The sequence below is a fragment of the Rhinopithecus roxellana genome, chromosome 3, assembly GCF_007565055.1.
Source record: "Rhinopithecus roxellana isolate Shanxi Qingling chromosome 3, ASM756505v1, whole genome shotgun sequence".
Lineage (NCBI taxonomy): Eukaryota > Metazoa > Chordata > Mammalia > Primates > Cercopithecidae > Rhinopithecus > Rhinopithecus roxellana.
In genome coordinates this window covers 8,913,475-8,926,019 of record NC_044551.1, presented here as the reverse complement: position 1 = coordinate 8,926,019, position 12,545 = coordinate 8,913,475, and the positions used below count along the sequence as shown (strand labels likewise).

General features: G+C 42.2%; 1 protein-coding gene across 1 annotated transcript in view; it reads right to left on the bottom strand.

Moving 5' to 3' along the window:
• ANKRD55 (ankyrin repeat domain 55) overlaps positions 1-12,545 on the bottom strand; it is a 129,678-nt gene that overhangs the window by 43,187 nt on the left and 73,946 nt on the right. Inside the window, exon 7 of the mRNA XM_010386462.2 lies at positions 3,244-3,372. Within this exon, the coding sequence (XP_010384764.1) occupies positions 3,244-3,372 (129 nt within the window). The remainder of the gene's footprint in view (positions 1-3,243; positions 3,373-12,545) is intronic.

The window sequence follows — 12,545 nt, the reverse complement described above, 5'->3', positions numbered from 1 at the left end:
CACATAGTGGATGCTCAAGAAGTATTTATTTAGTGATTGAGTAAATAAATGAACAAGGCATTATGCTTATACAATCACGGTCAAAATAAAAACATCTCCAATAGTCGGTAAAGTATTAGCACCCATTAATATGAATTCATTTATCATAGTGCTTCTAAATCCTAGCTGCATATCACAGCCTTCTATGGAAATGGAGGAGCTTTAAATAATGTATGTGTGGCTGGGTGTGGTGGCTCATGCCAGTAATCCCAGAACTTTGGGAGGCTGAGGCAGGTGAATCAGCTGAGGTCAGGAGTTCAAGACCAGTCTGACCAACGTGGTGAAACCCCATCTCTACTAAAAATACAAAAATTAGGTGGTCGTGGTAGTGCGTGCCTGTAATTCCAGCTACTTAGGAGCCTGAGGCAGGAGAATTGCTTGAACCCGGGAGGCGGAGGTCGCAGTGAGCCAAGATCGCACTATTGTACTCCAACCTGGGCAATAGAGCAAGACTTCATCTCCAAAAAAAAAAAAAATATATATATATATATATGTGTGTGTGTGTGTGTGTGTGTGTGTGTGTGTGTGTGTGCGTGCGCATGCGCACACACATGCACACACAGTTTTTTTTTAAATAGAGATGGAGTCTTGCTCTATTGCCCAGGCTGGTCTTGAACTCGTGGCGTCAAGTGATTCTCCTGCCTCAGATTCCCAAAGTGGTGAGATTATAGCCACAGCCCCAGCCAATACAGGTGTATTTTTTATGAGCCCAGGGTCTCACTGCATTACACAGCTTGGTCTCAAATCCTGGGCTCAGGTGATCCTCCTGCCTCAGTCTCCCAAGTAGCTGTGATTATAGGCACAGGCCACTACGCCCAGTTCCAGTTTTGAAAAATATTGATCGCTGGGCCCCACCCCAGAACAACTGAATGAAAATCTAAGAGGTGAGGCCTGGACATGAGTATTGTTTAAAAGTTCTTCAGATTATTCCATTGTGCAGACAGGGCTGAAATCAATGTAGCAGGTTAAAAGCTGTGACATTTAGTAGAGACAAAGAATATGGGAGCTTCCAGGTAGCTGAACATGTGGAGGTTTCTGGAGGGTGGCATGCCCAGAGAGGGCATGGAATCTCCATGCCTGTTCCCCCATACCCTTGCCCTACCTGTCTCTTCATCTGCATCCTTTGCTATATCATTTAACAAACTGGTAAACATAAAAAAAGAGAAAGAATATGAAGGCATGGGTATAATAACTAAGTTTCCATGGAGACAATCAGGAACCCTAATAAAAATGACCATCTTGTCCAATTACATAGTACATTACATATCACTATCATATGCATGGTCTCATTCTGACACCAAAGATACCCTTATCAGTTAAGCCAAGCAAGTGTTGACTTGCCTCAGATCAAGCCCAAGTCTATTAATGCAAACTCAGATCTTCAGAGTTGAGTAGGCTGTTCTTACAATTTTGCCAAAGTGCATCTTAAAGGATAAGAACAGGGATTCCCAGCTGGGCGCAGTGGCTCATGCCTATAATCTCAGCATTTTGGGAGGCTGAGGCAGGCGGATCATGAGGCCAGGAGTTCAAGAGCAGCCTGGCCAACATGGTGAAAACCTGTCTCTACTGAAAATACAAAACTTAGCTGGGCATGGTGGTGTGTGCCTATAATCCCAGCTACTTGGGAGACTGAGGCAGGAGAATTGCTTGAACCAGGCCCCGGGAGGCAGAGGTTGCAGTGAGCGGAGATTGCACCACTGGACTCCAGCCTGGGCTACAGAGTGAGACTCCATTTCAGAAAACAAAACAACACAAAACAAAACACAGCGATTCCTACCCTGTGAGGGCTCAGCGGGGGTCTGGGAATCTGTTGTTTTACAAGCACTGCTGGTGATTCCATTGCAAGGCCAGGTCTCAGACAGCAGCTCTACAGTGAGGCTGGGATGGTGGAAGGGGGATGCATGTCAGTCAGAATTATCTGGGGAGGTTTTTCAAAATGCACATGCATCCCAGATCTAGGGAATCAGAACGCAGTGGTGTTGAAGTGACTATATAGAAAACGCCTGCTCCTGGTGCCACTTTCATCTCAGCTGAGAACCAACACATGGGGGAGCTTCCTGGCAGCCCAGCCAAGTTCCTCTGTGGCCACTGGGTGACCCCTGAGCAGCCAGAGGCCAGCCCCAGGGCATGGAGTCCTGGGCAGAGACTGGACTGACAGCGATGGTGGCAGGGCAGGTGATTAGATACTGAAAGTATGTAGGAGGGTGCTATGGGCAGGTGGAGATGACAAAACAAGCCTTGCTTACTGCATGGCTTTGCAGAGAAACTGGTGCAGAGAAACTGAAGCCAAGGTTGGAGGGACGAAAACAGAGCAGTTTCCAGATCACTTCTGTTTTCCCCTTACATCAAGCACACATGTCAATCCTGAGAGTCCCAGGTGCCCACTTCTGCTGAACTTGGCACATGGAAATGCTGACTGAAACCAGAGTCAGGGCAGCAGAAACTATTCTCACAGGGTCCTGGCAGCAGTTCAGACAGGTGCCCTTTCTGGGCCAACAGAAATCAACTGTGGGGGTGTCTGTGCTGAAGACAGAGACGGGCTGGCAAGTTTATGGAAAGGATGCATGGTACTGCTCTCCTTGAAAAAAGGAATAGATAACTTTTAGTTAATCATTCCACTTGAAAATAGAAAGCACTCTGTTACACATTAGCGATTATTATTCTTTCACCTTATTGTCGGTTTTGTCCTCTCTGGACAATAGATTTCTTGAGCCTATTCTGATTTATCTGGGTGTGTGTACTGACGTGGACTCCCTGACGTGATAGTGTTGCAGGGTCAGGAGCCACTACTTTCACTGTCGGGTGAGAATTCAGGATCACCTGAAATAACTCTGCTGGGGAGGATTTGGAAGCAAGAAGAGGATCAGAGAGTCACGGTTCAAAGACTTTGAAGGCATTTTCCCAGCAATTCTTTGCAGGTTTACTCTGGGACACAGTAAGCTGGTAGCAAACATTGAGATGGAGAGACAAAGACAGAGAGTGAGAGGGCTGTGTGTGTGTGTCTGTGTGTGACACCCAAGGCAGGCTGTGCTTGATATTCTGTAACTACCCCGCTTTGCATCTTGGCAGGGTTTCTCTTCAACAAGTGGTGGGGCTGAATGAAGGGCTGAAACCTCCATCTTTAAAGTTTGACCTATTCAGAAAATTGTTAACCGTGCTTTCCACCATTTATACCTGAGACCAGTCCACTGGTCAATTTCTCACCTGGACTGCCCAGTGGAGAGCCGTTTTAAAGTCTTTATCCACAAGGGTGGGGTCTGCCCCCTTCTTCAGCAGCATTTGGGTGTGTTGAGGCTGGTTGTGGAAAGCCGCCCAGTGGAGTGGTGTCATTCCCTGCAAAACAACAGTCAGAGAGGACAGAGATGAGCACAGGCTCCCAGGAAGAAAACTGGAACTCACACTCTCTCCTCAGGCCTAGGGGCCATCACCAGATGCATTGCTTGTTTCCTGCTAGTTCATTCATTCATTAATCCATTCATTCAATAGACGTTTATTGCGCTTCTGTTTTGTGCCAGGCAAACAGGTGCTCAGGATACAGAAGTTAATAACATAAATGAGATCCTTACCCTCATGGAAATTGCTCTGTGGTAAAGGAAGATAGATATTAAATGCACAAAAACGTGTCAAACAATCTTCCAGATTGATAAATATTAGGAAGAATGCACATGGGATGCTGGTGAGAGAGTAATCAAGGATGGAGGACTGTTCTAAACAGACCTCTGTGAGAAGAACTGGAGGAAGAGGACAGCCAACACCAAGCACAGAGGCAGACAGTAAGTTAAAGGAAGGCCCCTGTGACTGGAGTGCAATACCCCACCACCAGGACAGGGGTGCTGTCTGTTTTCCTCTATCTCTAATGCCTAGACTAGAGGCTGGAGAAATAGCTGTTGAATGAATGAATGAGGTAGGAGGGGAAGAGAGCAACCTGAAATGAGGTTGAAGAGGGAGGCAGGGGCTGATCCTGGGAGGGTGGGATGGGGGCATTTGGATTTTATTCTAATTCAGTGGAGAGACAATGAAGGATTTTAAGCAAGTATTGGCATGATCAGATGTACACTGTTTAGAAGAAATCACTGTGGCAGCTTGGAGAACAAAGCTGGATGAATGAATGGTGAATCCCAGCTTCTTTCAGAGTGCAAGGTCACATGGGTTAGGTATAATTTAACAGTAAGTGAGCTTATGCTGAGAAATGGTGGCCAAAAAGAGCCAGTGTTATTTGAGAGTTTATATGATGAAAAGATTGGCTCTTCTCCTTGCTCACTCATCTCAATTCCATGAAACATATCTAGATTGAATTGAAATGAAGATACCTGATAAAGGGGGCAAAGGGCACAGGCAGCTTTGAAGACTCTCTTTCTATAGTTATCTCTGCTGACAGCATAAAGCTAGGAGACAACACTTTGGCTTTCTCTGTTCCTTCCGGGGTGAGCTGCATGGAGAAGATGGGCCTCAACCTAGATAGAAGCACATTAATGACAGCCCAGAGCTAATATTTATTGATCTAGAGAACTTTATGAGTTCTTTCATCTATTGTCTCACATAATTCTCCAAACAACCTTCTGGAGTAAGTACTGTGGTGATGTCTCCTACATGTCCACCAAGCTGTTTCCTCTTCCTCTAGGGCACACAGTCAGACTATATTCCCCAGCCTCCTTGCAGATAGGTGCAGCCACATGACTGAGTCCTTGCCACTGGAATGTGGACAGAGGAGATGGAAACCTTCCCCAGGCCTGGGCTAGACAAAAAGCCCATGTGGTCCTCCACATCTTCTCTTTTTCCTCATATATCAACAGAATGCAGAGGAGGACAAGGCTCTAGAAGATGCTGGAACCATGTGATTGAAAAGCCTGAGTTTCTGAGCGATGAGGGAGAATAGGACCACCCTGCCAAACAGCACTGGACTATGATACGAGCAAGAAATATACTTTTATTGTGTCAGGCTATTGAGATTTCAAGTAGTTTGCTAGAGCAGTTAGCCAGCTCTGATAGGTGCGATTGTCCTTCTCATTTAATGGAAGAGGAAGCTGAGCTCTAGAGAAATTCCTGAGTTTGTGAGCAGGCAGGGAACTGAATCTAGGGTTTAAGGTTTGTGGGAAACTAGAATTAGAATGTTAAATCCCCTCAACCAGTTCCATATTTTGAATTCCTATATTATGGTTTGCTTTCAAGTTTCAAGTGTCTTATGACAGTGAGCCTCCAGAGATACTCTTGAGGATATTTCAAGGAATTGGTTCCATATGAAAAAGAATGCTGGTATAAAAGCAATGGAACTTCTTATTCTTATTCCAATAGCTAAATATTTACTTGGAAATCAGAATACCTCAGTACATTCTAATTGGTCCTCTTCATTTTTAACTGGACACACTGGGGTTAGAAATCTAACACAAGGGAATTACATTTTAAAATTAAATTATATTTTAAAAATAATGCATGGATAGCCCGTTTCCCAGTCCTTAGTCCCACTTGCTTCATTGCAAATAAAGTGATGAAATGAAGCCATTGGCTTCATCACGAAGTGCCAAAAGTTTTCAAGTTACCGGAGTGTAAGTTGCATGACAGCAGGGCCTTTGTCAGCCCGTCTGAATTCCTAGATCCTAGAACGGTGCCAGGCACATTATAGATGTTGAGTAAATACTTATTAAATGAACAAATGACTTACCGTGCTCCACTGATTTTTTATTTTTATTTTTTTGGGATGAAGTTTCGCTCTGTCACCCAGGCTGGAGTGCAATGGCGCAATCTCGGCTCACTGCAACCTCCACCTCCCGAGTTCAAGCGATTCTCCTGCCTCAGCCTCCCAAGCAGCTGGGATTATAGGTGCCCACCACCATGCCTGGCTAATTTTTGTAGTTTTTAGTAGAGACAGGTTTCACCATGTTGGCCAGGCTGGTCTTGAGCTCCTGACCTTAGGTGATCAGCCCACTTCAGCCTCCCAAAATACTGGGATTACAGGAGTGAGCCACTGCACCCAGCTGAATTTCTTTGTAAAAATTTGGCTTTGCTTTTTAAAATCATACACAGAAGAAAGGCAGAACATGACTTCTCTTTTATAGACAATGAACTTGTCTGATATCATCATTGTTACCAACTCATCAGCTGAAACTTGTCAGGATTTTTGATGAGTGCTTCAAATAATCTTATCTTTTGTACTACTGTACTATCTCACATACAATTACTAACCAGGCCTAATCCTGCTTAGCTTCTGAGGTCAGGTGCATTCAGGGTGGTTATAGCCATAGACCACTGCACTGCCAAAGGTGAGGTAGATGGCAATGACTATATGTAGAAGTATGATTTAGTGATGTGGGAATTCAGTGCGAAAATGTGGTTGTGAATTAAACTGTGGTAATGCAATGTTAATTATTGTCTCCTAAATACAGTTTTAGGCTTTAAGAGCTATTCTCTTTAAATAACCACAAGAAAACTCCCCTCAAAACCCAACTCTTGCATAGTTTGATCAAGGAGTGGGGTGGGAGGAGTGCTATAATTTTTCATACACCTACTTGATGCCAAGAGCTTTGCATCTGCTATTGCATAGAATCTTTACAATGATCCTAAGGGGTTGGTATTTTTAGGTCTATTTTACAGGCGAGGAAATTGAAACACAGATTAAGTAATTTGCCTAAGGTCATTGACTGGGTCCATGGTAGAGCTAGGGTTCAATGCTTGTTTCTCTGACTCTGGAGAAAAAAATGCTCTTTCCACACATCATGGTGGTAGAATTTCATTTTGAGAATGAGCTCAGATGCTACAAAATTTCTTTCTTTGTGATTGTAGCTGGATTCAACGTTGTCTTACTTTCTAAAATGATGGTTCTTACTAGTGTAAGGCTTGGTACCCTATATTATTTGTTTCAACTGGCATTGCCTCAAGGCTCCTCCTGAAAGCGCAGTTGGCAAACATTTATTTTTGTGAGATATATACACATACATAATACGGATTCTCCCCCACCATTCACCCTCACCACAAAACTTGTGAACACCTTGAAAATAACTGGTGATCCTCTGAATGACTCCAAATCAAGAGCCGAATTACTTCATTACTTCTCTAAATACTTGTACAATATAAATGGGTTGTGAACACTCAGTCAAGTCAAGGGAAATTTCCTGCTGCTTTTTTTTTTTCTTTTCTTCATTTGGGCTGATGAGAAATAAGAATAAATCCTCTTAGAGTTAATAATGTGAAAACCAAAACTTTTAAAAGCAGCTCAAAGGCAGCGGTTGGTATTGCACACTTTATTTAGGAACATTTTCCTACAACTGCTTCCTTCTCCTTTCTTCTTCTTCTTTCTTCAACTTCTGTTGAGCCTGCAGAAATTGTAGCTGTCTTATGTTAAAATTCTGGTGGCCAGTTAAGGGGCAAACATCAGGCTTAGCAACTGGTATCTGTACTAAGCAGTGACAGAAATCACAATTAAGCTGTGACGCACATAAAGGCAGATGCTGTGGCATATTCACCATGGTATGCCCCCTGCACTAAGCACACAGTAAGTGTTCAAGAAATGTTTACTGGAAGAATTAATTAGTGAGTTGCAGCTTATTAAAGGTCACTTGGACTCATGGGGAATATAAAATCAGAGTCTGCTGGATAAGACAGCCATCTGTGTCCAAGTTATGGAGACCTTTCCAACCAGTTACTTCCTGGAGTTTCATTGAGGGCTTAACTGAGCCTTCGAAGCATCTAGGAGCTGACAATCTAGCAGTCACTATCAGGCATGTTGCAACAAACCCCCAGATGGCCCTGGTGAGAGGAGAATTTTACTCTTCTGAAAATCAAAAAGTATTGATTGGCTCAAAGAGTGAGGAGGAACTCATATTCAGTTAAGAATATAAGCTCTCCAGAATGTTTTGAGGGGAAATGTTTTGGTTGACTTGGGATCCGATTTTAGATTGCTGATAGGACAAAATGTATGTTCTAACTGTTGGGTGCATAGTAGGGTTGCTTTGGAACAGTGTCTTGTATTGATGAGTAATTCTGTGCCTTGAACCTGTGCCACCACAATTTCAGTTAAAGGCTTACAAGTCCTATCAGCTTCTCAGAACATTTTTTTTTTTTCCAAACCACTTTTGTGTTTTCTGAGCCAGAAATCTGCTTTAATGCTTAGCAGGTTTCATGTTTCAGAACTGTACTTTTAGAGTGTCTCTAGCCAACACTGAAAGGCACACAGAGAGAAATGTTGATGTGGCTGGGTGCTTGGTTTGTTCCCCGTCTTGGTTGGCGGTTCGGGGCGGGGTGGTGGAGGGGGAGGGTTAAGAATTATAGCAGGTGTCTGGTGGCTGAGAGGTCAGTAAACAATTCCAGATGCTTTGAAGGATCTAGAATTTCTAGCAGCTTGGCTCTGGCTGACATTTAAAAATTCACATACTTAATCCTCTGATCACATATGACCACCTCCCACAAAAGTTATAGAGGATCAGGAGATAAAAAATTAGATAAAAAATTGGAATGAATATGTCCTTTAAAAGTATATCTAGTTTTAAAAACTAGATGATGTTACAAGTACCGTAATGAAAGCCATTTTCTTTCATTTTTATTTGAAAAACAATCTTATAGATCAGAAAGCTTAGTAAATTAATTCATTGTCTTTGTTTTGGAATTTCCTAAACTGGATAGATAGATGGTGAGCATATAACTGAAGGCCAAGAATACTCTGAGGCTGGATTTTAGGGCACTAGAAAGGGCTGCTAATAATGGCACTCTCTAAAAACTCTCTTTCTCGCTGTAATAATTATAAGAATAATATCTCTGACATTTAAAAAAATACTTTAGAATGGGGTTTTCATAATTTAAATCAGACAAGAAAAACAATAAAACGAACTTAGGCCATGGGAGTCTAGGAGCCAATTCTAACAAGAACAAACTTACAAAACAAAGCCTTCAGAATAGAAGCCTAAGTTGATATATTTATTTTTCAAACAAAAAAGAACATCTACATTCTTCTGCACTAAACTGTGAACACCAGCATAGCAGGGATGAAGCCTACATGAGACATGGCAGGTACTGAACAAATATTTGTTGAATAAATAAAATAAAACAATTTTCTTGTTCCAAGGAGATCACCTTGGGAGGCTATACAATTATTCTACTCATTGCTCAAAATACTTCTGGGATTTTCTTTGTTTTTGAAATTGCCACTAGAGCAAGAGCTCTCTCCATGGATAGAAATAAGAATATGTGAGTCTTATCAGATAAATAATTACATCTTTATTTTCAATAACTTTTTTTTTTTTTTTGAGACAGAGTCTCACTCTGTCACCCAGGCTGGAGTGCAGTGGCACCATCTCGGCTCACTGCAACCTTCCCTCCTGGGTTCAAGTGATTCTTTTGCCTCAGCCTCCCAAGTAGCTGGGACTACAGTGCCCGCCACCATGCCTGGCTAATTTTTGTATTTTTAGTAGAGATGGGCGTCACCATATTGGCCAGGCTGGTCTCAAACTCCTAGACCTTGTGATCTGCCCGCCTTGGCCTCCCAAAGTGCTGGGATTACAGGTGTAAGCCACTGCACCCGGCCTATTTTCACTAACTTCTAATTGAAATTTAACATCTTTTTCAATTATGAATATAGGCAACAACCCACAGTAGTATAAACAGTACCTGTGACTTTGCCACCACTATAAATTATAGATACAGTGCTATTACATTAGTGATTGCAGATATCTCAAAATATTTACATGTCTCACTACTTCAACAATTGTAGTAGTTCGTGGTCCTGCCATCAAATCTTATTTAATGCATTAATAAACAATCTTTTATGTTATTGTCATAAATTTGTTCTTTAAAATATTTTCTAGCCTGGGCAACATGGTGAAACTCTGCCTCTACAAAAAAAAAAAAAAAAAAAAAAAAAAAAAAAATTAGTTGGGTATGGTGGTACCTGCCTATAGTCCCAGCTACTTGGGAGGCTGAGGTGGGAGAATCACTTGAGCCTGGGAGGCAGAGGTTGCAGTGAACTGAGCTTGCATCACTGTACTCCAGCCTCACAGAGTGAGACCCTGTCTCAATAAATATATAAAAAAGCTGGGCATGGTGGCTCACACCTGTAATCCCAGCCCTTTAGGAGGCCAAGGTGGGTGAATCATTTGAGGTCAGCAGTTTGAGACCAGCCTGGCCAACATGATGAAATCCTGCCTCTACTAAAAATACAAAAATTAGCCAGGCGTGGCGGTGGGTGCCTATAATTCCAGCTACTCGGTAGGCTGAGGCAGGAGAATCACTTGAACCCTGGAGGTGGAGGTTGCAGTAAGCTGAGATCGCACCACTGCACTCCAGCCTTGGCGACAAAGCAAGACTTCGTCTCAAATAAATAAAAAAAATAAAATAAAATAAATAAATAAGAGAATGTTTTGTTAACTGTATTTTAATATATTTATTTCTTTTGCAATCCTATATATTTTATTTTCTGTAATTTTAGATATTTTTCTTTTTTGATTTTTTTTTTTTCCTTTTAAAAAGAAGTTTAAATAGAGATGAGGTTTAGCCATGTTGCCCAGGCTGATCTTGAACTCCTGAGCTCAAGCAATCGTCCTGCCTTGGCCTCCCAAAGGGCTGGGATTACAGGTGTGAGTCACTGCACCCAGCCTAATTTTTAAGGTATGTTTCTGAGAAGTTATCCATAGGTTTCACAAACACATGAAAATGTGTTCATGTCATAAATATGGGTAAGGACTCCTGCTCTAAGGTCTACAGGACATTTTAAAAAAATTCTAATTGGTATAAAATTTTATTTACTTGGCCGGGCGAGGTGGCTCAAGCCTGTAATCCTAGCACTTTGGGAGGCCGAGACAGGCAGTTCACGAGGTCAGGAGATTGAGACCATCCTGGCTAACATGGTGAAACCCCATCTCGACTAAAAAATACAAAAAAACTAGCAGGGCGAGGTGGGGGGCGCCTGTCGTCCTAGCTACTCGGGAGGCTGAGGCAGGAGAATGGCGTGAACGCGGGAGGCGGAGCTTGCAGTGAGCCGAGATCCAGCTTGGGCGACAGAGCGAGACTCTGTCTCAAAAAAAAAAAATTGTGTTTACTTATGTATATCTCATAGACACCTCTAATACCATGAAAATCTTATTTTTTTGAGAGTAAGTTTTGGAAATAACAGTTACCTGGAGTCAAGTCTGAGAAATAAATTGGATAGCTGAGTCAACAAAACAAATGAAGAAAGGGCCATAAAATAAAATAACATGACTTTTTCTTGAATTTAATTCTTTCTTTCTCCCTAGATATAACATATCTAGATACACTATATATCTGGGCTGGGCGTGGTGCCCCACGCCTGTAATCCCAGCACTTTGGGAGGCTGAGGCCAGTGGATCACTTGAGGACAGGAGTTGGAGACCAGCCTGGCCAACCTGGTGAAACCGTGTCTCCACAAAAAACACAAAAATTAACCAGGCATGGTGGCAGGCACCTGTAATCCCAGCTACTTAAGAGGCTGCGGCAGGAGAATCGCTTGAACCCAAGAGGCAGAGGTTGCAGTGAGGCAAAATCGTGCCACTGCACTCCAGCCTGGGTGACAGAGTGAGGCCACATCTCGGGGAAAAAAAAATCTATATATATGTTTGTATATACATATATATATATATTTTTTTGTGCCTCACTATGTGCAAGCTACTGAGCTAGAATCTAGGGATACAAAGATAAAAAAGGCATGGTCTACCTCTAGAAGTTTATAGGGTTGGGGGAGAGTGGGAGAGGGAGGTTGGGGCTCGTAAGTAGCGGTGACCCTACTCCTTTTTTTTTTTTTTTTTATGTTCGGTCTTAGGCTAAAACTTCTGATTCATTAAAAAATTGTGCTTTGTTATTCTACCTTTTGCTAACTGTAAAGTAAAAAATTTCAAGAGTCAGGGACTGTTTCTTCTGCTTTTGGTTCTATCTCAGGAATGTGGTAAGTAGAAGTGATGCTAAGTATTATGTCCAAAAGGTCACATTTGTTTTTGCAACTTAAATTTATTTCTCAGAGTGGTTCTACAATTGAAGTTTGGATTGTCAGACTTCTCACAAAAATCTACTTACATAAGAATGTGCATTTAATATATCCTAAACAATATATATATCCTAAATGCTGTGCATAACAGTGCTTCTCTGGATAAATGCATTCAAAGTTCTAACCCAGAAGCCAATAGCTCAGAGCCCCTCTTGATAGAACACTCTTCCCGTCAAGGCTAAAATGAGAGCAGGAGAGGTTAGTTTCCATTTAACTCCTGCTAGCGGCAATAGAAAAGCCTCACTCTATGTCAATGATTCTCCTGAGGTCTTGTTTTGAAGAACAAAAGCACAAAGGACAATCTGACCTATCTCACTTTTTTCAGTGTTAACTGCAGGGTGGATAGCTTCTAAATAAGTCACTTTATAATTAAGCAGTGTGGTCAATGAAACAGGAAAAACAAACAGATCATTGGAACAGAACAAAGAGTTCGAAGATGAAACCATATATTAAAAAAAATCTTGTAACAAACAAAAACATGGCTGGGTGCCACGGCTCACACCTGTAATCCCAGCACTTTGGGAGG